The sequence below is a fragment of the Melopsittacus undulatus genome, chromosome 3 (genome assembly GCF_012275295.1).
Source record: "Melopsittacus undulatus isolate bMelUnd1 chromosome 3, bMelUnd1.mat.Z, whole genome shotgun sequence".
Classification (NCBI taxonomy): domain Eukaryota; kingdom Metazoa; phylum Chordata; class Aves; order Psittaciformes; family Psittaculidae; genus Melopsittacus; species Melopsittacus undulatus.
Window position 1 is genome coordinate 5,568,875 of NC_047529.1, and position 22,263 is coordinate 5,591,137.

A 22,263-nucleotide genomic window follows, 5' to 3' on the forward strand; every position below is an offset into this window, starting at 1 on the left:
TGCAAAATAGTTCATGAAAGTCATAGCTTCAGGCATGGAACGGTTCCCCACAAAGACTGTTTTATGTTTAAACTATCGATTGAGGCAAGCATAAGTCATTCCTTGAGAAATGCAGTGCTTGAGGCTCATCAGACAGTTTGGAGATGTGATTATAGTTCAGGTTGAAGAAGTTGGTTGCTGTCAAAGCACATTCCAGAGCTTTCTGGGATGTTTAGAACAGAAGAGCTGATTTCAGGCAGTTTGGGTATGATTTCAGACCTCTTTGGGTCTTTTCTGTCTTCAAGGACCAACATCCTGTTTCTTTAAAGACATAAATTTGTAACTGTATCTATTTTGATTCTTTAGGAAGTAATAGAAGCTATTGCTGAATGTGCATTTAAGACATCGCCCTTTCCAATCCTCCTTTCCTTTGAAAATCACGTGGATTCGTAAGTAATTACCATGTTTTCCTATATGGTGCTATATTCATTGTAAGGTCTGAACACAGAATAATGTATGCACTTGTCGCAGTTTTATTGTATGACATGACCAACACCTCTTAGTCCAGAAAACCCTCTATCAGCCTTTGTAACCAAGATGATCAGAACGAATCAAGCATGTTCTTAAAAACCTTCCTGAATTAGAACCTTTTATAGGAAACAGAGAGTTAGAATAACTGTGAGACAAACTGTGAATCTTTACAGTGTCAGTATGCTCTGCTCTACCAGTACTTCATCAGAGAAAAAGAAACTCTATTTCACCTCCTTATGACCCTATTCTATGCTGTAAGCAAATTCTGTGAACAGAATTTCATCTGTTTCTTGTGTGCTAGATGTAGAGGCCAAAACCATAGATCAGCTAGGAATCCAAAATAGGTGCTGTGGATGAACAGGAACTGTCCTGTTGCTGCCAGAAAATATCCATTTGCTTGAGCTGTTTTCTTTTCCTTTCCTTTTGTTGTTACAAAATAAAGGACAATTTTTCTTTGTAAGAAAAGACAAAATAAGTGAGAATACTTCTAAATTTATCCCATTGATCTGTTTGTTAAAGTTGTTATTTTAGCTCTTATTTTCCTGAATTTGACATTAATTTTGGTTTTGACTATAGAGACCACATAGCTCAGAATGGTGTGACACTGATTCATTTCAATTGCCTTTTCCCCTTTTGTTTTCTGCTGTGAAAACATTATCAGCAATTCTGGGCCAGTATGGACTGAGACACTTTAATGTGGAATAAAAAGCAATCTTTGGGGCTGCTCTGATTTAACACAAATCAGAAAAGACAGTGGCAGTTCTGTTTCTTGAAGAGGAAAAGAGCGAGTGCTAACTGCTTTTCTGTTGTTTTAGGAAGAGCATACTCCTAAGGGAAGGAACTGGGAGAAGCAGCCACGAAGGAATGTTTTTAAGAACAGATGTGACAAAACTGATCAAAAATTATATAGGTAGAACAGGATAAAATTTGAGAGCTGGCCAACACTGACTGTACACTACCTGTATATACAGATGTGGTGCTTAGGGACATAGAATCATAGAATAGTTAGGATTGGAAAGGACCTCCAGATCATCTAGTTCCAACCACCCTGCCATGAGCAGGGACATGATTTAGTGGTGGACTCAGCAGTGTTAGGTTTATCATTGAACTTGATGATCTTAAGGGTCTTTTCCAACCCAAGTGATTCTATACCTTACAGAAGTTTATCTTTTGTGGGCAAATCTGATTGCCCTGCACACATTTAAAGGGCATATGGTTATGATTCAAACAGCTACCTGTTAAATCCTGCTTAGTTAGTCCTTTCTTCCACTGAAAGACCACACAGATACTGTATGTACTTAATTTCTTTCTTTAAGCAATCCACTCCTTTCTTTTTGGTGTAAGTTCCGTCACTTCGGGCTTGCTTATTCTCACATACTGCTGTAGGGTTTAACACACAATGCTCTTCTCAGAGTTTCCAAATGCAATCTCTAGTCTTTAGAAAAGATCTCAACCATCATTCTTCAATGCATTATATTTTGTATTTGTTCTTCCATATTTGTTAAAACATACATTCACTGTGTTACTGTAATGCAGAGAAAAAGCAGCATGCAATTTATTTTAACCATAAGGGTTACATTTTTTCCCCCTCAGTCATTAAGACACCTTCAACTATTCCAGGATTGATCTGTTCTATTTTAGGAAAGTAAAGAAGTTAAAAGGTATAAGATAAACTCCTGTCAGATGTAAGTTATGCACAAAAGTAGCCTTAAAGCTATAAAATGAAACCCTGTCAAAATTAAAGGTGCTGTGATACTGCAGGAATTTGTCAAGGAAGGAACAGAGTTACTGCCGTGTTACTCTGATCTTTACAGTTTGCCCCACAGAAACCAGTGGATCTTTCTCTCCGGAGAACTCCAGTGATGGATTAATGAATTATCCCAAAGTGTATTATTTGATGTCCCTTTCCACACATGGCTATGACAGAGCTTTTTAACAAAGCAAGTTTGCAAAACCAGGATCAAAGATTTTCTCTTTCTGAGGCTTTATTGCTATTTATTATTTGCTGCTGCAGTAAATCATCAGATTTACTGTGTGTGATTTCTAATTTTGCTTTAGCTGAGAATGATTTCTAGTTATTTTACCAACTGCTACAATTATCACTTCATTTCTTCACTGGTTGCTAGAGAAATCTGCAATTAGTCATGCCACTCACAGAAACCTTCCCTTAATGTCATGGAATGTTCCTTTTGTCTTTTCATTTACTTGGAATGTTGTTTTTCTCCTAGATCTTAAACATGGACTTTCCCCAAAGCATTAACAAAAATTACATCTGCTTTTATAGAATTGCTGTTTAACAAATCTTATGATAACAATTCCTACTTTGGAGTGACCAATTTTTCCTTCCAGTTTTTTCAAGTTACTAGAGTCAGTATTCACGTGTGAGATGTTGGTCCTTTTGGCTTTGGTTTAAACCAAAGGATGGGTTTAGCCTGTGTTCTGTATTCATGGCTTTTAAACAGACTGTGTTTATCAGAGATAAGTAAGTTTGAGATCACCACCATAGATACGACAGGGTTAATCACCACTGGACTTAAAATGCAGTTTTAATTCTTTCTGGTTCTTTTTGTCCACATAGGGAACAAATCACCGATTAGCACACGAGTGTTGAACAACTCATTTTGCTTTCTTTCAATGCTTTTCCTTGAAGGACTCCTCTATAATACTTTTATAGCACATGAAGAATTTTCCTTTACTATAACTGCACTACATGGTATATTCATTCTTGCTTGGCTTTATACATTACAAAGTTTAGAAAAAGGAGAAAGCATATAACTTTTAGACTAGATCAAACTTTACGTGTGCCATCATTTACATTGACATCAAAACATGAACACTGCAAAAAGCAAGAACTTAGAAAAGCTGTGGTTCTATATAAAAAGAATAGAAAAGTTCCCTGAAAATCTTACAAAGACCTCAAGAAGACCTTGACGTTGAAATTGGGCTTGCAGGAAGATAAGCAATCTGCAAATCTGAAAGCAGACACTCTGTAATTACAAATGCACTGATGATATAGCAAAAAGGTTAAGTGATCCTTGAGCAGTATCCATATAAGATTGCTTCCAAGATTAAATTTAATTACAGTTATTCATATTGCTGGTTTCTTGCTGGAATTGTTATTTCAAGCATTAACAGGGATTTTATCACTTTCTTCCTCCACTCAACATTATTTTAGACTCTTCTGGGAAGCATCTGTGCTTTTGTCTTAGGCAGAAGAAGTATCTCTGCAGAAGTGACAGTAACATAGTGTTAGGAGCAGTAGTGCCAAAGAGCGTCTCTGATTGACCTTCATTGTAGGCATAATTCAAACAAAGTAAAACAAAGTACAAGCAATACATTAATGGCAATGAAAACATTTCTTAATACTCTTTATATTTCCATACCTCCAGGTGTCTCCTTTACCCTGGCACGTTTGCGGGGACACATATAATTAGTCTGTGTGCTCCCCATCCATGTCTGCACAGTAGAAATCATAAAGCAGATAATGTCAGCTCTTTTCAGGCAAGCAGTTTTCATTACAATACATGACTGCTGAGAGATTTTCCAATAATAGTAGATCTGGACCAGGAAATACCTGCTTTTTGTTTCATAACACAGATGGGGAAATATGTTGGTGTAGAAAAGCTGGCATTTCAATCTGTTGCCTTGGTTCATCATTTTGAAAGAAGAGAAAATAAATGGAAACATATTCCTATTTTTTAATACTATAATAGTAATACTTTATGTATACTATTATTAAAGATCTTTCTCTTGAAACAATACATATATATATGACAATACATATATATATATTAGAAAGAGAGAAAGAACACAAAAACCTACCACTCAGTTAAGTGCTGGTACACCTAAATATGTTTTATTCCCTCCTAGGAGCTGTCAAAAATACCTGTGCATATAGTCCAACTCATAGCAATAAGTACTTTTGTAATGTCAAGTCTTTCCTACATTTGCCTTGTCTACTACTGTAAGAGTCATTTTATTGTATCAAAACCCATTAGTTTTTCACATCGTTTTCTGTTTCCTCCTTCGCCCCTGGGATGTGGTGACACTGGAATTTATGTGCTAACCCCAAATACTGTCGCATTACATTTTTCTCTTTTGCAAACCTGAAAGTTCTCGCTGTGCTCCTCGAGGCAAACAGGTAATTACACCTAGAAGAGCAGAAGAATTTGTTCTAGCCAGGGAGATAGTTTGAAAATGACTAGATTTAACTCTTGCATATTTTCCTCAGATCCCTATCAAGAGTTCCTTTAGGAGTCAGTGTGCCCGTTTAAAGATGCTGATTGGAACTAGATGATCTTGAGGTCCTTTCCAACCCTAACTATTCTGATTCTATGATTCTATCTTGCATCTAATAACTACGACTTCAGTAGTGGAGCTTTCTTGATTCAGAGATATCCTTTGAACTTTCTGGGTTCTAAGAGCATGGGACTATTCCAAATACACACTGGTGGAGAAAGCTGAACTGAAATTCACTATAATGACCCCTTGGCCTATCACAAATACCCAGTCTAGTTGCTTGCTAGAGTGAGGTACCTTTATTTTCCTTGCTAGCTAGTGGTTAGAAATAGCTAACACCTGATTTATTCTTCCCATTGCCTTCTCTCTGTGGGTTCTTAGTTCCACTCCTTTGGTTGTCTTCATCTTAATTTTCCATCCTCAACTGAAAGTGGCTTTTAGCTTTTTGGGGGAATGGGCTGCATGCAAATGCAAGCCTTCATGAAATGCTGCAGTGATTTAAACTGCATGCAGCACTTGCAAGGCTTTGTGGAGTAATTTAAAGCCTCCTTGCAATATATTTTGTCAGTGACTGAGCTAATGATTGGTTCACCCTGGATCTGCTTCAGGGGACATCCAGAATGCTGATCTTGGGGAAATTACATTTCCTGATTCAAATGCCACCCAGCCTTTATGTCAGCTCTGGTTTAGCCTTGCTGACCCCAGCAAGAGCTGCAGTACAGCTGCTCACTTGGTAGCTAACGACAAACTAGACACAGCAGTTGTTGTACTCCTAGTTTGCAAGAGAAATGATCACTCTTTTTTTCCTATACACCCAGCTCTAGTTTGTCATGAAAAAGAGCTCCATGGTAACAAAACCACTTATACCATTTGTGTAGCTTCAGTGATATGCAGATCATCGTTTAACAGTAGGTGAAGAAGTTATATTAAGCAAAAGAAACCTGTTCTTAAATCAAGACTCCTCAAAAGAGTATCAAAAAGGGAAACTTTTAAAGATAGCTAAGCTCAGATATTGCAGATTTTAAAGGGGCACATATAACAAAACTACACATAGAGTCATGGAATCAAGGGATGATTTGGGTTGGAAGGGACCTTAGAGCTCATCCAGCTCCAACCCCCTTCCACAGGCAGGGACACCTTCCACTAGAGCAGCTTGCTCCAAGCCCCTGTGTCCAACCTGGCCTTGAGCACTGCCAGGGATGGGGCAGCCACAGCTTCTCTGGGCACCCTGTGCCAGCGCCTCAGCACCCTCACAGGGAAGAACTTCTACCTAAGAGCTCATCTCAATGTCCACTCTATCAGTTTAAAGCCATTTCCCCTTGTCCTATCACAACATGCCCTTGTAAGAAGTCCCTCTCTGGATTTCTTGTAGGCAAGAACAGTCTTCTAGCATTATTGAGAAAGTGACTGTAGCACTAAGCTGCGCTTTGAAATGATTTGAGTAATATTCCTGAGCAGTATAACCTATCTTCAGTCCTAGAACTCCCATCACTGATGTACAGGAATGATTTAATTCTTAGGTTGCATTTGGGGAAAACTGATTATAAATAGAGTTTACTGAGGTTCAGTTTACTGTGACGGGATGGGACAGAAACCAGGGCAGTAAATTACTGTGGTAAGATCTGACACTCTCTGATTTGAAATAAAGATTTTAAATTTTTAAAGATGGAATCTGACCACATCCCCAAGCCAGCTGTAATGGTCAGTGAGCAGCTTGTTATTACATCTAGATCCCCACTAAGAAGGCTGTCCTGATAGGTTTCTCCCAGTTACATACACATGAGTGCACTGTGTAATTACATGCATATAAAATGTAGTTATGTCTGAATTGACATAACACACCTTAGCAGAGGCACAGCTACAACTCAGCTATCACTTCTGCAGTGAGGGTATGTCGGGGTGAGTGAACTGGTGAGGGCAGTGGGTGCTTCATCATGGACCGCAGTGCCAAGGCACAGCTTCAGATAAGGCTGTGGCTGGATGGGCTGGCAGAGGCTCAGCACCCACCTTGCACAGGCTCACAGAGAGGATGGGAAAACGTGCTGTGCTTTGGCAGAAAATGTGCAGTAAAACTGACAGCACTTTAGAAATGTGCAGTGAAACTGGCTGCTTCTGTACCAGTGCCTGTAACTGATGCAGCTTTGCAGGTTGTGAGACCCAAGTAATGCCTTCTGCTCCTTCTGTATGGCCTTATAGACAGGGTGATGCCTATACACTTGGCTTGGCAAATTTAACAGAGACACCTGCACAGGAGACTGATCTCTATGTAGCCATTTTGGATATTATGCCTTAGGCCAGGCATGACAAAAAGAGAACGAAACCCAAATGGGGTTGTGTGTGTGTGTGTAGAATGCCAGCCACAGGTATAAAGTAAAGTAAGGAGAAAAGTTTCTGCTTTAAATCAAAATGTTGCCTGAAAGAAGCAAATTCATCTATTGGTTATTTCCCTAAAGGTAACAACTCACAGCCTCTTTCTTAGTTTTCTACTAAGTGCATGGGAAAATAGGCCTCCATGTTAAAAGTTTCACTATGACTCAATTGATTAGTGCCTTTCCTTCCTGTATGATCCTTTTGCTAAGGTCTATCAGAGAAATCAGAATTACTACATGATGTATGTAGGTCTCTGCAAAATTCACAGCAATTGGATCAGTAAATAATGTCTAGTTTAGAGAGATGAGATATTCCATTACTGCTGCTTTCACTCTGTAGCATTAATAGGACTCATTTCTCTATTTCTTTTCTCCCTTCAGCCCTAAACAACAGGCAAAAATGGCAGAGTACTGCAGATTAATATTTGGAGATGCATTGCTTATGGATCCATTGGAAAAATACCCGGTAATATGGTTTGGTATTTATCAGCTCATAAATACCTGTGTGGATTTTGTTTGTTTCAGTCCTGTATCATTCTTCATAGACAGCCTTTCAAACCAGAGTCTAAAGGAGCAGGTTAAACAGTATGAGCTGTCGGTGATTTAAAAGTATCATTTCTGATGCAGAGATTGTTCTGATACAGTGAATTATAATCTTCTAAATGCAATTGATTCTCATAGCTGCTGGTTTATAATGTAGGCTTTCAGATTTGAACTAATACTTATTTCGGTTATTACCGCAGACATTTCATAAAGCATTTGTCTTTTCTTCTTGAGTGCCCTCAGTAGCCTGTTTCATTTAATGTTGAGGTTACCTCTTGTGCAAAACACATTTCATTTGAACAGAGCTTATAGCAGTCACAAAGTTATCTTGTACCATGTGGGCCCTAAGAAACTGCCATGAGCCCTTTTGTTGCTGTTGTAACAAATTTCTCTTCCTTCTTCTGCAAGCTTGAATCTGGGGTTCCTCTTCCAAGTCCAATGGATTTAATGTACAAAATTCTGGTGAAGAATAAAAAGAAGTCACACAAGTCTGCAGATGGAAGTGCAAAAAAGAAGCTCTCAGAGCAAGCTTCCAACCCATGCAGTGATACATCCAGTATGTTTGAACCTTCCTCCCCTGGAGCAGGTAGGAATTTGACCCACAGATGTATTTCTCCCGAGAACACAAATGTTCAATTACAGATATCATTCTATCCACTTACATTGCCCTAGCAAAGTAAAGGTAACCACCTTGGGCCACACTCAGTAGGAAACAATGCTAAGTATCATTGATCCAAGAGTCTGTGAAGGCTTGTGGCTGAGGAATAACTTACAGAGTGACTTGAAGCCCAGTGGTGCATACTAACATTTGTCTGTGCTGCTTAGGAAGTAGAGGAAGCTGCCAGCTCCTTCACCCTTGGGTGCCTTTTCTGTGTGCCCAAGCCCAATACCAAGCAGGCATGTTTTCTTTTTCCTGTTACCTCTGAGATGTGCCTACCATTTGGTGCCCTTTCAGATTAAACCCCTTGCTCAGGAGATCTGTAGTGCTTCTGCAGTGTCTTAAGCTTTAGGGTAGCTGAATGAGATATCTGTTCCTTAGGCAGGCAAGGCTCAACCTGCTGTTGTCGTGCATTAGTTGGGAAGATGTCACAGAGTGCAGTAAGATGTTCTGTACCAGAGATGGAAACAGGCAAAACAAATACTGCAAATAAATACTATCAGGAATTGTAGGGAATGGAGCCAATGGAAAGCAGGCTATTATATTATTAACAAAACCTTTAAAATCAGAAATGAAACAAAAAAGTTACTGAAATCTAATGCGTATATTCTGGTAACACCTATGGGATCTGCAGGGAACCATTGTGAGTGTTGGTATGCCAAAATTAGTCAGAGATGCTCTTCGTCCTGAAGAGCTTAAAACCTAACTAGAAAAGACAAAGAGAAGTCCAAAGAAAAAGATAAAGGATTTGCTCTGAACCACAGGAGCAGATGAGCAGCTGGACAGGCAACAAAATCTGTATACCCCGATGCATACCCCAGGGTCTGTTCCCTGCACTAGAATTTCTTCTTCCTATTAGGACTAAAATGTTGGCTTGCTGGAAGCATACACATTTATGCCCCAGTAGCTGAGAATATTTCTAAAGCAAATTGGAAGCTCTACTACAATATAAGTTCATTACCATTTGCCATTAAAAAACCCTTTTTTCCATTGTTTGTAATTTTTTTCTGATTAATTAAGCTGGAAGTTTGGTGCTGGCACTTTGCCTCCAGCTGAATCACAGCTAAGAAAATCCTGCTGTATTTGTGGATAACATTGTTTATCCTATTAGAAGCAAAGAGAGAGTTTTCAGCTATTGTGTTAAGAAACTTTGAAAAGGGCATGCTTTGGAGCAGGCCTTGCGTTTCAAAGGAAGATTCATCCTGGTGTCAGCAGTGATTTAATGCAGGTTCTTTGATTTGCTTTAGTCAAATCCCAAGCAACAGAAAAAGAAGTGATGCCAACTGACTCCTTTCCAACACTTGAAATCAACCCTGGGTTCCTAACTCTACATTTCTATTACCAGCACACAGTGAGAACCCAGGGGCAAAGTGTATGTCTTTGCTTTTTGAGTGCCTGGTCTGCAGAGAAAGGGACAGCTTTGTCTCTCAGGAGCCTCTCTATGAGCATGCCTAGGAAAAGGCCTGGTCTGTGAATCTAGATGATGATAATGCAAGGTGGGGGGTCAGTCCCATAGTAGGATTTGTAATTTGGCAAATTAACTGTGTATATTGTGTCCCTATTATCGGTATAACAACCTCTGTCAACTGTTGATTATGAAGATGAACACTTACAAATTAGAAGAGGCTAGAACTGAAATTGCAAAATTGATGTGGTCCCTTGGTTTGTGTGTGATTGCCAAGATACATGACTGGTAATCCTTCCTTTGGCCATTGTTCCTCCTTCAGGACCTGTGTCTCTTTTGGAGAACGCAGTTAGTCAATATATTTTCTTTCTCTGTCATTTATTGCTTGATCCTAGATATATGTAGCATCCTCATCTTGCAGTGAGTTTTGGTGGGGGTATCCAGGCTGCATATGAACCGTGAGTAATAGCAGTGAATTGATCTCAACAATAACTGTGGGAGTGAAGTAATATTAAACCAACTTGATTTAAGGACAGCGGAGTCTGAGGGAGCTTAAGAACAGTTTAGGGGTTGACCAACAGGGAACATCCAGGATCTGAGTTTTCAAGAGTACTTTAAGTATTCAGAGCACAACCCAGAGACCTCAGCTACAGCTTTAGAGCTCTGAGGACGCAGCTTGTCTGTGAATCAGGTTCCACATTTCTGCCTGTGAGCATTTAAAAATGTATATATAGAATTGTTCATCATTTGATAAGACCACTGTGGCCAAGACCTAGTGAAGAGCATGGTTCCATTGGCAGTGCTCAGCAGTCACCATGACACCCTTCATTTCGCTGCCTCATTCTTTATGTGCTTCTCAGTATCAGCAACAGTAATGCTGGAGCAGGGCAAGATCATGCTGCTTTATACCCAGTACCAGTTTCTTGCTGGAGCAGTTCAAGTATTATACTCAGTACCAATTTATTTCTGCAGCATGGCAGGAGTAATGCAATTAACAATGCACTAAAGGAAACCTAATTCTTCACGCTTCTTTATATGAAGTGTTTCGATACTCCAACCTTAATATAATCTTTACATTTGGAAAGATGAACATGTAATTCAAAAACCTGTATTTTATTGTCTAACTCCTGTCAGCATTACAGCTGATCTCCAGGAGAAAGTTGGGCTGATTTAGCCTTCTTGAGATTTCAAACGAGTTTTATCACAGCAGCACAAAAGAACAGGGAGATCTGTACTTCAGTTGATAGCAAGCTTCAATGTGTCTTACACTGCTCGAGGCTAGATGTAAAGCCAAATAACCCAGTCTTTTGTTATGTTTATAAAACATACCATATAAAAGCTAGGTGGTGGTGATATAGTAGCAATAATTAAAAACCCAGTTCTGAAATGAGCTTGAGGGATGTCCATGAAACCGATGTAAGAAGTAACTTCACTAGGGTATTATGTCTGTCAGTGGAAAAAGCTTTCCCTAAAGGTACGGCAAGGCTTGCAAAGCAGCAAAAGACATTCTGAGATAACATTTGTGAGACAGACTGCAGTCTTAGTAAACAAGCATCTTGGACCTGGCTGCTGTAGCACAATGAATGGAAGTCAATAAGCAAGGTTTTCAAAACAATCACATCACAGTACAAAAGGAACAGTGGCAGTTCTGCAGTTAACGTTTGTGGGCCTAAACAGAAAGTAGCCAAAACTCATCAATTGGACAGTATTTAAGTTTTTGAGCAAATTGTTCATTTCTCACTCATAGGATGATGTTTTCCTCAGAGTAGAAGGTGCTACAAGGAAGCAGTCATGGGAAGACAATAAGAGAGAGGGTAGAATTGTCTCCATCATTTCACAATGACTAAACAGAAAACTGGGTTAAAGATTTGAGCCTTGGCGTATGTAAATGCATTGGTACATTGCTGCTGCCTGCCAGCTGAGGCTGTGGCCCCCTGGTACAAAGCAAAAGGTTTTAGGAGACTGAATAAAGTTCATTTTTCCTGCACAGCCTGTGGGGAAAAACCCCAGAAGGTGCTGGCGGCCGCTTAAGCATTATTGAGCTAACAAGCTGCACCAGCAAGTACCACATTTATAATCCATTCTGGCTGTTGCTTTAAAGGGGTCTGAGAAAGCAGATTACCAAATTCCTCTGAATTTCAAGCAATGGGTAACCTTTCGTTTTATTAGGCTCTCAATATCTGTCACGCTGCTGAGGCATGGTGAGAATGGATAATATTTAGCACTCTGCTTCCTCAACCCTTGGTACTAGGGATTTGGCTTGTCATTCCCAGCTCTCTGCTAATCATCTCCCATTCAGTATTACAGTTTCGGATCTCTTTACCTGTCAGTTGGGATTCAGCCTCCTTTGTACACTTGTTACATTACCCAATGAGCACTTTTGTGCCTTCCCCAGGCTGCCCCACTCAGTAGGGGCAGTGCCTTGAAAACATCCTTGAAACTACCCTATTACCACTGAGAAGTTTCCTGGGCTCTTCTGCCTATAAGCAGTTGACAGGCTCTAACTTACCTACTGTGCTAGGGAGCAACATCTTTTTATATCTTGATACTCTTCTGTCTGCCTTTGTCCATGAGCAAGCTCTTTTCTCATACTTGGAGGGCAAGCCCTTGGAGCAGTGACTGTATTTGTATGCCACATAGCATGGAGAAGCTCTGGCCTGGCCTGGGTTTGTAGTCCCATCTACATGCAAATAGTAATTATGCCATTACAGCTAATTGCCCCTTGGACAAGCTCACACATACACACTGGAACTGACCTGCAGCACAGCTGCATGTGCCAGTGCATGTGCATTTATGATCCACGGTGTCTGTGCCCTCCTGGGAAGGGATAGGAGTGATGACATGGGCCTGATCCCACCACCTCTGTGGGAGAGGGAGCACAAAGGCATCCACAGTACAAGATATCTCAGTCTGGCCAAGACTTGCTCTGACTTTGTATCCCAGCAGTGTAACAGGGAAAGAAGGTTCAGTTTGAGGGTAGGACCATGCTGCTGGGTGAAAGGCAATGCAGATGTAGTCCTGCTTTCTAAAACACATACTAGTTTTTGCTCTGTTTGCAATCCTGTGTATTATTTGTGCTGGTTTTGCTGTCTGATGCAGAACTTGAAAATGAGATCTGATCTCCTTGGGAGTTTTCATGTGATGTACTTCCCTCCCTGGACACTTCTCACAAGAACAAGCTATCATCTCCCTGGTACCTCAGCAGTGCAAACTGGCTGAAATCTGCCCACATCCCTCATTCTATGCACTGTGCAAAGCACTGTTTTACCAGTCTGGTTAAATGAGTTGAGAGCTTCCCATCCAAAGATTGTCACTGTAAATCCTGTGAGAGCTCAGTTGGCTCTTTGCAATGTGTTGAGGTTCCCTGAGCCATCCCTTGAGCCTGTTGAGCAATCATGTTATTTTCCTCAATGAAATGTTCGGGAAGAAATGTGTTCATGAATAAAAGGCTGACATTTCAACATCTGCATCTGGAAGGAAACAGAGCCTGGGTAGTCATCATTTGGTTGTGAAAGGCACACTCATATGTGCTCTGTGTGTTCAGAGGGGGCCTGCTGGGCATGATTCAAAGGCCTTCTGGAACAAAGAGGAGTTTCTTTATTGACTCAGTGGGCTTTGGATTAAACTCTAAATTGACAGGAGGAGCTGAGACTGAATTACCAGTCTCTGGAGAGTTTGGGAATGCTGCACAGGGATCAGTGCTGCCAAAAGGAAAGTGGCACTGCTGAAGAAAGCCAAGTTTGTGGAATAAGATCCCTAGTGAGAGCTGTCAACCTTACAGGTGTGGATAAGTGACTGCAGTGTAAGTTAAACCTTCTTTTCCAGGCTCTTCTTAGGATGCACAGTGTAGACTTTATGACAGCCAGACGCACAGGAGGAGTCACAAAAGAGAAGGATAAGCTTGCTGTATTCCTTCATGGTTTGATTGCTGGTGCAACCAAATGAAAACACTTTGGAGGTCAGGGGAGGCATTTGTTAATTAACAATAAAGAATTTGTGTCTTGCCCATAATAGTTGGATGAGAACACAGCAATTGGCAGCAAGGTATAAACGGTGTTTCAGATGGTCCCGTTTACTCTATCAGTAGGTTTTCAGGGAAAGGATGAGCCTCATGCATCTTCTCCACATTATTTGATTTGCACTGCCCTCAGCCGGTGTGTTTGAGCTATGCCATCGGGGTCCTGCACGTAAGGCACACCGAGGCAGCCTGTGGGGGTGATTGAAGTCAAGCTATTGCAGTTGGGCTCCTGTGCCAGATCCTCCCAGCTGCGCTGCCTCAGCCCATGGCTTGCGATGTGTTCAGAGCAGATGGATTCCGCTGAACAGCCCTTGACACCACAGCACATGAGAATCTCATCAGTTTTCAGGCGTGATTTCTTCACCCCATTCACGCTGTGTGGGCTTCTCGGAGCGGGTGAGGTATTCACGGAGGTCCTGCAGGGATCCTGTAGCAGGGAGGGAGTTTGGACTCGCACCCTCCCAAACCCCAGGGCTGTGTTCCAAGCATGGAAACATCTCTTCAGAGTAGCTTGTGATACCGTACCCATACACTGCACAGCCTGCAATGCTCTCTTCTCAGTACTGATACCTACCCCATGATTTCCAAACACAGAGCATCCAGCAGCTGCAGAGGAAGAGTTTTGTTTGGTTGGGCAATAAGAACTTATCAGTGCTGAAGGTGGATGGATCCCTTGAGACAGTGTATTTGATTTGTGATGTGCCAAAAAACACATGTTTAATGTCACCTCCTTTAAGCTGTTCTGCTTGCACATCTTTCTTCAGTGTATTTCTGGTAATTATAACTATTGCTTCAAGTAATTACCTTCTCTTAAAACTTTTCAGGTGAAGCAGATATGGAGAGCGATGATGATGATGACTATGATGATGACTGTAAAAAGTCGTCGATGGATGAAGTAAGGGCGTAGATACGGCTTATGGAGATGGGTCGGTTCCAGTAGTTGTGGGTTGGCTTGTGCTACCAAGAGTGGGACTACCATCTAGTGGAGAAAGGGAGGCAGAGCACAGGGAAGCACACCACGAGCTTTCTAAAGTTGGTTGTTAATCGATTTGGAAGCACATCTTTGCTTTGTTTATTTATATTTCATCTTATTCGTCACAAATAAGAATATGTAAATAGCAGCAGTTTAATTAAACATTTATATTTTATAGCAAGTTTTCTTCTTTACTGGGTGAAGCTCCCTGTGTGAGGCATTGACTTCACTGAGCCAAGAGATGAATGAGGAATACCATGGTTGATAGAAAACTGGGCATTGATATTTGTGACCTCTGGCCACCATGAAGAGCTCAAAACTGCAACATTTTCCCTTCTCTGTCCTAGGGTACTGCTGGAAGTGAGGCTATGGCCACTGAAGAGATGTCTAACCTGGTGAACTACATTCAGCCTGTGAAGTTTGAGTCATTTGAAGTATCAAAAAGTAAGTAAGCTCAGCATGAGCAGCATCTTGCATTGGAAATTGCCTAGGAAGTCTTCGGAAGAAGGTTCTGAAGGAATGCTGCTTGGCTCCCTGCAAGTTAGATACAGGCACACAGACACAGAATTTTCCCTGGTATTCAGCCAAATAAACCCATACTCATTTTGAAACCTGTATTAGTCTAAATATCAACCCTCAGCAGTATAAATATGCTGCCATTTTAAAGACATCTTTTAAACTGTGCTCTTATATTGTTGTCCATGACTTAAGCAGTTAGAGAAAGTGATCATACATATTCCTGCAGATCAAGCAAGTGCTGCTTATTTTGCCTCTGCTTACAGAGGATTAAGCGTAAGCAGAGTCTTCCCTTCCCCGTGTGCAGATTTACTCTTTCCTGCCTCTCTGTATGTATGGAAAAGGCCATAATTTCATCCCCTGCTGGCTCCTACCGAAGATGCCTTGCTAGGAATGCACTCAGTGGCATCCTCAGTAAACACTGCTGCATCTTCTCTTTTCTTGGTGCAGAACCCCCTGCTGTTTGCCTGCCCTTTTTCACTTTGTTTTGACAGGCTTCAGTATGCTCTTAGTGCTTTTTAGTTAAAGGAGTGTATAGCATTTTAGATGGATTTGTGGAGGCCTTGACAGAGAACAGGTAATTAGTGCTTAGTCCTTATCCTTATACAGGATTTCACATTTGCTCTTGATGAATAACAAAACATATAAGAAGCTATCTATGTGTCCATATGTATGTGGTATTTATACAGGCATACACACAAGCATCCACAAAGTCATGCAGAGACCGTGCTTATAGTAGTGTCCCTTTGGATGTTTATAATCTCCTCTAGCTCTAATGAGAGCTGCATGAACGCAGTGGGAAGGAAATATTCCTTCTGGAAAGGAAGCCATGTGAATCCTAGAAGGACAAGTTGATGCAGCTGTTAGGAAATAGTCTTGTGTAGCTTTCTACTACTCACATGCCTGAGTTTTGTCTTTATGAAAGAGCTGATGTCCATGGTTTTTATCTATCCTAAGTCCTGCTGTGACCTTTGCTGACTGTTTCAGTGAACACATAACGTTCAGGAATTCATATTTCTGGATTTTGTGTCAAAAAAATCATTATGTGATAAATAGGACCGGTTCTTTAAAGCAGTGCTCCTATGGGTAAATGTTGCTGGCAGTGTGGTTGATAACATGACTTGTGGGCTCTGGTCATAGTCCTGGCCTGGCCTCACTGCTGGATCTTCATTAAATTCAGCAAAGATGAGCAGAATAAAGGAGGGTGTTTCATCGTTTCAATATTACAGCATTTTTATTGTCTAATTTAGAATTCAGTTTTCTTTGTGATCCTGGCCTCCACGGTGACAATGGTACCTCACTGCTTCTGTCATTCACACGTTATTAAGGTGCATTTTCTGGCCTTGCGTTCACCTTGTTAACCAAAATACTGAACAGCAGTGGGTCTGTAACAGTCCCCTGGTTGCCCTCACCAGGTATGTTCCATCTCTGACAGCAAATATCTGTCTTTCTTCAAGTATTTCAGGCAGTTTTTCAATGAGGTGTTCATCCACTCCATAGTGACTTCCTCCTGATAAGACAGCGCAGTGTAATGCATCATGAGAGAGAAATGCCTCTCCTGCACAGTCTGTTCTTCAAAGGGCAGGTTTCTTAATCTTCTCCATGTACTACAAGGAAATAATTGTTCTTGTTTTAATTAGGACTTTGATTAAGCCCTGGACATTTAGTAACTGAATCATTTAACAGCTCCGAGCTCTGTTTTCCTACAGATGCTCTACTTTAAGATAAGGCTGAGAGATACAGGATATTACTACAACAAATTCAAGCATCACCATATAAAAAAACACTCTGTATGTGTGTTGCTAGTGCTATTCCATTAGTAAGGGGGAAGGATGGAATAAGAACAATCTCAGTGCCTTTATAAAGAGCGGAGATGGAGGTGAGCTGCCTGGAACAGAGTCTGGAGAAAGAGAGGATATTGCGTGTTGGAAAGGAAGAGGAGTGGTAGGAGTGCAGCCTCTAGGGAATGGCAGGAATCTTTTGCCATTAGGAGATAACAGCTATGAATAGTGGCAGTAGTGTAATGGTTGCTAATTAGAAATAGGGACTGGAATAAAGTCAGAGTCCCACCTCTCCTAGAGGGAGAGAGTCACTTTTGGAACACCAGAGTCATCCTCCGACTCTTCAATATGCACTGAGAATAGTTAGTAGCTCGCAGGCTGCCAGCACAATTTCCTCTCACATTGGCCCAAGCAATCTTGCTCCTTATTTCTTTGGATCCACTGCTTCCTTTTTGGCTTCCTATAAGGAGAGTGCCCACCTGTTTCTGTCCTGTTTCTCTCTGCAAGACAAGTGCTTTTGTTCAGTTTTACCCCTCTCCTGCAGCTTCGCAGTTTGACTTCAGGGAGCTGGCCAGGCTGTCCTGGCCAGCCCTGGAATACTGCAGCACAATTACTTCTAAAACAGGATAAGGGCAAGCTTTTCTCTGCCTGATTGTTTGCTTTCAATGAAGTGGTGAGGCTGGAGGGTTCATGTTTCAATGCAGGCACTGTTTCCCTTGTTTTTAAAGAGAGCAGTGCTGATATCTAATGGCTATGACCTCCCAGTGCTTTGGCTCCTTGAAGGCAATCTACAGAGCTGATTAAGCTGTTATTTTACAGGAATCCTTATCTCCGGTGTGAAAGTGTAAAAGAAAAAGTACTGAAGCTAGACGGGTTTTGACTTAGGCTGTCTGCTATAGCATATTGCACGGGCACGGTGACAGGCTGTGCAGACATCGTGTGTATCAGTTGTGTGGAACAAATGATATACAAATTAATGTTTAGCCCTGCTGAGTTATACACGTAGGAGGAGAGTTCACCACTGTCAGGCCAGAAAGTTTGACCAAATTAAAAAGGTCATAGAAGTTAGATATTAATTTGTGGTTGGGTCTGAAGACCAGCTGGGACACAGGAATGGTACCTTCAGGCTTCATTAGATAGCAGTGATTCCATGACTGTTTGAGACAGATGTGACCTTATCCTGACATACTGAACATAACGAGAACCGCTGTAGGCACAGCTAGCACACTGCTTAGTTTAATCTGACACAGTCATTAGTTATTATTGCTCCAATTTGGCTCAGAGCCCTTGCATCTGCCTGCAAAGACAATCTAGAGATCCAGCAGGGCTCTCTCTGTTCCCTACAAAAGCTGCTACAATACCTCTGCATCGCAGGCTCTACCTCTCAAATATATCAGCGTGGTATTTTGCAAGCAAATATGAGAGATCCATGCCTGTGGATTGATACTTGGTTGCCTGCAGCTGGCACAGCAGCAATCTCAGGCAGTACCAATGCCCTTAATTTGGGCAATGCTCATCTGAGTTCAGACGCAGCTCCTGAGTATGTGCAGAGTGAGCTTACTGCTGCCAGCAAACAATTGTGTGTGTAAATTCTTTGGGATTGAGGTGAACTGAGCTAGTGAGCAGTAGATGGGATACAGGGACCGAGGCTAAACCAGCTGTTAGGAGCTCGTGGATCACATATGATTTCATGCTCTAACGTGTCACTGGTTTTGTTTCCCCTGTGAACTTCCAGAACGCAACAAAAGCTTTGAAATGTCTTCCTTTGTGGAAACAAAAGGGCTCGAGCAACTGACGAAGTCTCCTGTGGAATTTGTGGAGTATCCTTGACTTTCTTAGCTGCTTCCTTAGCCTTTGTATACCTGACATCTGTTACAGGGCTTTACTGAAATTTGGAGACAGGAGCCGGGGAAATAGGGAACCCAAATGAAATCTGTACATCTGACTGTCTTCCGAGATGAATTAATTGGCCTGAGGTCTGGTGAGCTAATTTAAAAGCTGGCATGAGTCCTTGTGCTGTGGGCTAGGACTAGAAGGAATAGGCATAAACTACATATTGGAGATCTGATGCCTTCTATTCCCATCGTTAAATTTATCACCCTATATGAGGTGGTATGACTTATGCTGAGCAAATTGTCCAAGTGTGGCTGACTTGGTTTCTTGCAAAGGCATATGAGAAAGCTTGCTTTCTCATTGTGCCTCTAGTTCTAAGAGCACTGAGCTGCTTTATTGCCACACAATTCCCTTTTTACATGATTCAGAATGGGAGAGGGGTTAAATAACTTAAAGAAAAGCTAAAGACCATCCTGCATAGACCTTCTCATGTTTCTCACTATCTCTCACCATGGCTGCAGTTAAGAATGAATGGTCAAGATAGAATAGTGCCTCAATGAAGATTAATGGAAAGCTACTTCCACAGATAACCTGCAGCATGTTCTCATCTCTGAGATTTATAGACTCAGCTATAAGAAGTGCACACTCATCGTTTCTGTCTGTATGTAGAGGTCAGTTCTAATGCTTATTCCAGAAGAGCACTTCTTAACCAAGCATCTCTCTGCAATCCAGAGGAAGATGCACTGTTTACAGCTCATTGGCCTCTATAAATGCAAACTTAGGAAAATCCCAAATTAATAACCATAATGATAAATGGACTTTTATGAATGTGATTTTTTATGGATATGCCTGTGCTATTTCCTTGCTTATTTTGAGTACTCTATACAGGAACAAACAGCGCCTTTAATTACCCCATATTTATCATATCTCCTACCAAATTGTGGACCTCTGGAAGCATTATGGTTTCTGAAATCCAATAAGGACCTCCCATTCTATAAAGAACACCTGCATTTAAATATTGCAGTTGCATCTCTCTGCAAAATGATTTCTGTCACATGTACTGTATCTTAACTACTCACTGTTTAGATACAACAAAATGCAGCTAAGCCGAATTTACCCAAAGGGAACACGTGTAGATTCTTCCAACTACATGCCACAAGTCTTCTGGAATGCTGGCTGCCAAATGGTTGCTCTTAACTTCCAAACTGTAGGTAAGTTATGCTGGTCCCTGCATTTTGTACATTTCCACTTCTCTGATACAGTTTCTGATTTGTAGGTAAGAAAGGCTTTATGCATCTACAGATGTTTGGTGATTGAAGGATACTGCAGAGCTGTTAATTCACATCTTTAGCACCCTTTTTTTGCTTTTTAAGTAGGAATATTCATAACTACCATGTTGTAATTAGTATAATATGCATACATAATGCCCTCCACGTTGTAAGTGCTTACCGTTGAGCAGCATCTAAGACCTGCAGGGTTTTTTTTCCTGTCCCTTGAAAATCTCATTACTTCAAACATAAGGGCCTTAAATAGAAAATTCCACTTTAAAAGTGAGCTTTTAAGAAACAAAGACATTTGTTCCCTAGGTGCACAAGTCCTTTTTTAAATGGAATGTGTTGTTGTCCAAGGCTGTGTCTGTTCTGAGACATAAAAATATTTCCATCTGCTGCATTCCAGAACGTATCCTCACCATGTTCTGCCTCTGGGCACATGGCACTATGGTATCACTTCCTTTCTCCTTTCCAGTTGTGCCTATGTACAACTTCGGAAAGCAAAACCTTACGTAGGCTGGGAGTCTGCAGAGTGACAAAACCCCTTTTGGGCCAGTTTCAATCAAGTATCAGGCACCCAGTGTCTGATGTTAGAAGGGGTTTGAAGCATAACTGCTCTGCTGGGTTGGGTACAACAGCACAATCAGTACAACACTGAGGGACTCAACACCTCAGTGTTAAGGCTTCTTTTAAACTGTGAAAGTGTTTTCTATTGAGTAGGCTCTGAAAGATACCTTAAAGATGCCTTTTTTGTGTCTGAAGAATGCAAGAGGATAGCCACAAACATATCTGAAGCCTTTAAGCAGCAGACATGTAGCTCTTCACATTACAGTCAGTTTGAAATGACAGTAATTGTTATTATCTCATTGCTTTTTAAATTATCTATTCAGAACATAATTGTTATCAATGTTTTTAACCCCTAGATTTGTCTATGCAAATAAACATGGGAATGTATGAGTACAATGGCAAAAGTGGCTACAGGTTAAAGCCAGAATTCATGAGAAGACCAGACAAACACTTTGATCCATTTACTGAAGGTATAGTGGATGGAATAGTAGCTAACACCTTGTCTGTCAAGGTATGTATGCAGCTGGTGAAAATGCTCTCATTATAGTGTCAGAACATACATATATTCCTGTTGTGCAATGCCCTAGCACATGACTATACCAAGTCAAGAGAATAAGATGCATTTCATTTCATGGAGTGACATTTCATTTTTAAACTCTGCCTCACATTACATATTGAAGGATAAATAAATGTATCTTTATTGCATATCTTCTTTTCCATAGACATACTTGGGAAGTGAATGGATTTAAAAGTAGCATGGCTGTGGTTTTAGTAACAAAGGGCTGAAGTTAAAACCTGCTGTTACGAAGCGGTAGGTTGGACTGGAAGAGAACACTACCTTGTTTAGTACAAATACACTTTCTGGTTCCCTATTAAGTTCCCCAGCAGAACTGTGGAAGCATAAATGCCAGCTGCAATTCATTGCCAAGCTGCTTTTCCTCACTCCTTTTTAAGGACCTCTCAGAATGAGAACTCTTTGTCTGAATGTTTAGAAGGAGAGGTTGCATTGGCTATGACAGGACCATTCATTTATACTTGATATAGCTCTAGTATTAAAAACATAAACTTTCTAAAATCCTGTTATTCCTTTAATGGACTTCTCCATTAGAACAGCACCTGTATTATAGAATCCACCTGCAAAATATCCTCCTGTTTTCACTGAGAGAAAACAAGTATTTCCTCTCAGGCTGCAGACACAAGTGTAGCAGAGCAGTGCTGGGAGGGATATAAATAAGGTAATACTCTGATTTTACCAATGCATGGCTAAATAAAGATGCCTGTGGGGGAATGACCTTTAATGGTGACCTGTAATCATGGAAGCTTTCAGTTCCTGCTGGGATTTAGAGGCACTTTCTCCTGCAATTTTAGTAAATGGAAGTGGAAGTCATTCAAGAGCTATTAGGAGATGCACAGCATTTTTAACAGGAAGGAGCATCCAGGAGTCACGAAGCAGCTCCCAAATGTCACCTACTTTCTGGTTACAATGTCAGTACCCACACAAGGTACAGCTGAGAACAGATTAAGGGTTATTTTAGGCAAACCTTATTAGAATACCAACTTTTTAGCTTGTTTTCTCCCTT

The 22,263-nt window shown here is 41.0% G+C and overlaps 1 protein-coding gene across 1 annotated transcript in view; it reads left to right on the forward strand.

Moving 5' to 3' along the window:
- Positions 1-22,263, forward strand: part of PLCB1 (phospholipase C beta 1) — a 165,599-nt gene that overhangs the window by 57,701 nt on the left and 85,635 nt on the right. Inside the window, exons 10-17 of the mRNA XM_034060375.1 lie at positions 346-428; positions 7,500-7,584; positions 8,070-8,247; positions 14,567-14,637; positions 15,063-15,159; positions 18,748-18,832; positions 19,932-20,056; positions 21,040-21,194. Of these exons, the coding sequence (XP_033916266.1) occupies positions 346-428; positions 7,500-7,584; positions 8,070-8,247; positions 14,567-14,637; positions 15,063-15,159; positions 18,748-18,832; positions 19,932-20,056; positions 21,040-21,194 (879 nt within the window). The remainder of the gene's footprint in view (positions 1-345; positions 429-7,499; positions 7,585-8,069; positions 8,248-14,566; positions 14,638-15,062; positions 15,160-18,747; positions 18,833-19,931; positions 20,057-21,039; positions 21,195-22,263) is intronic.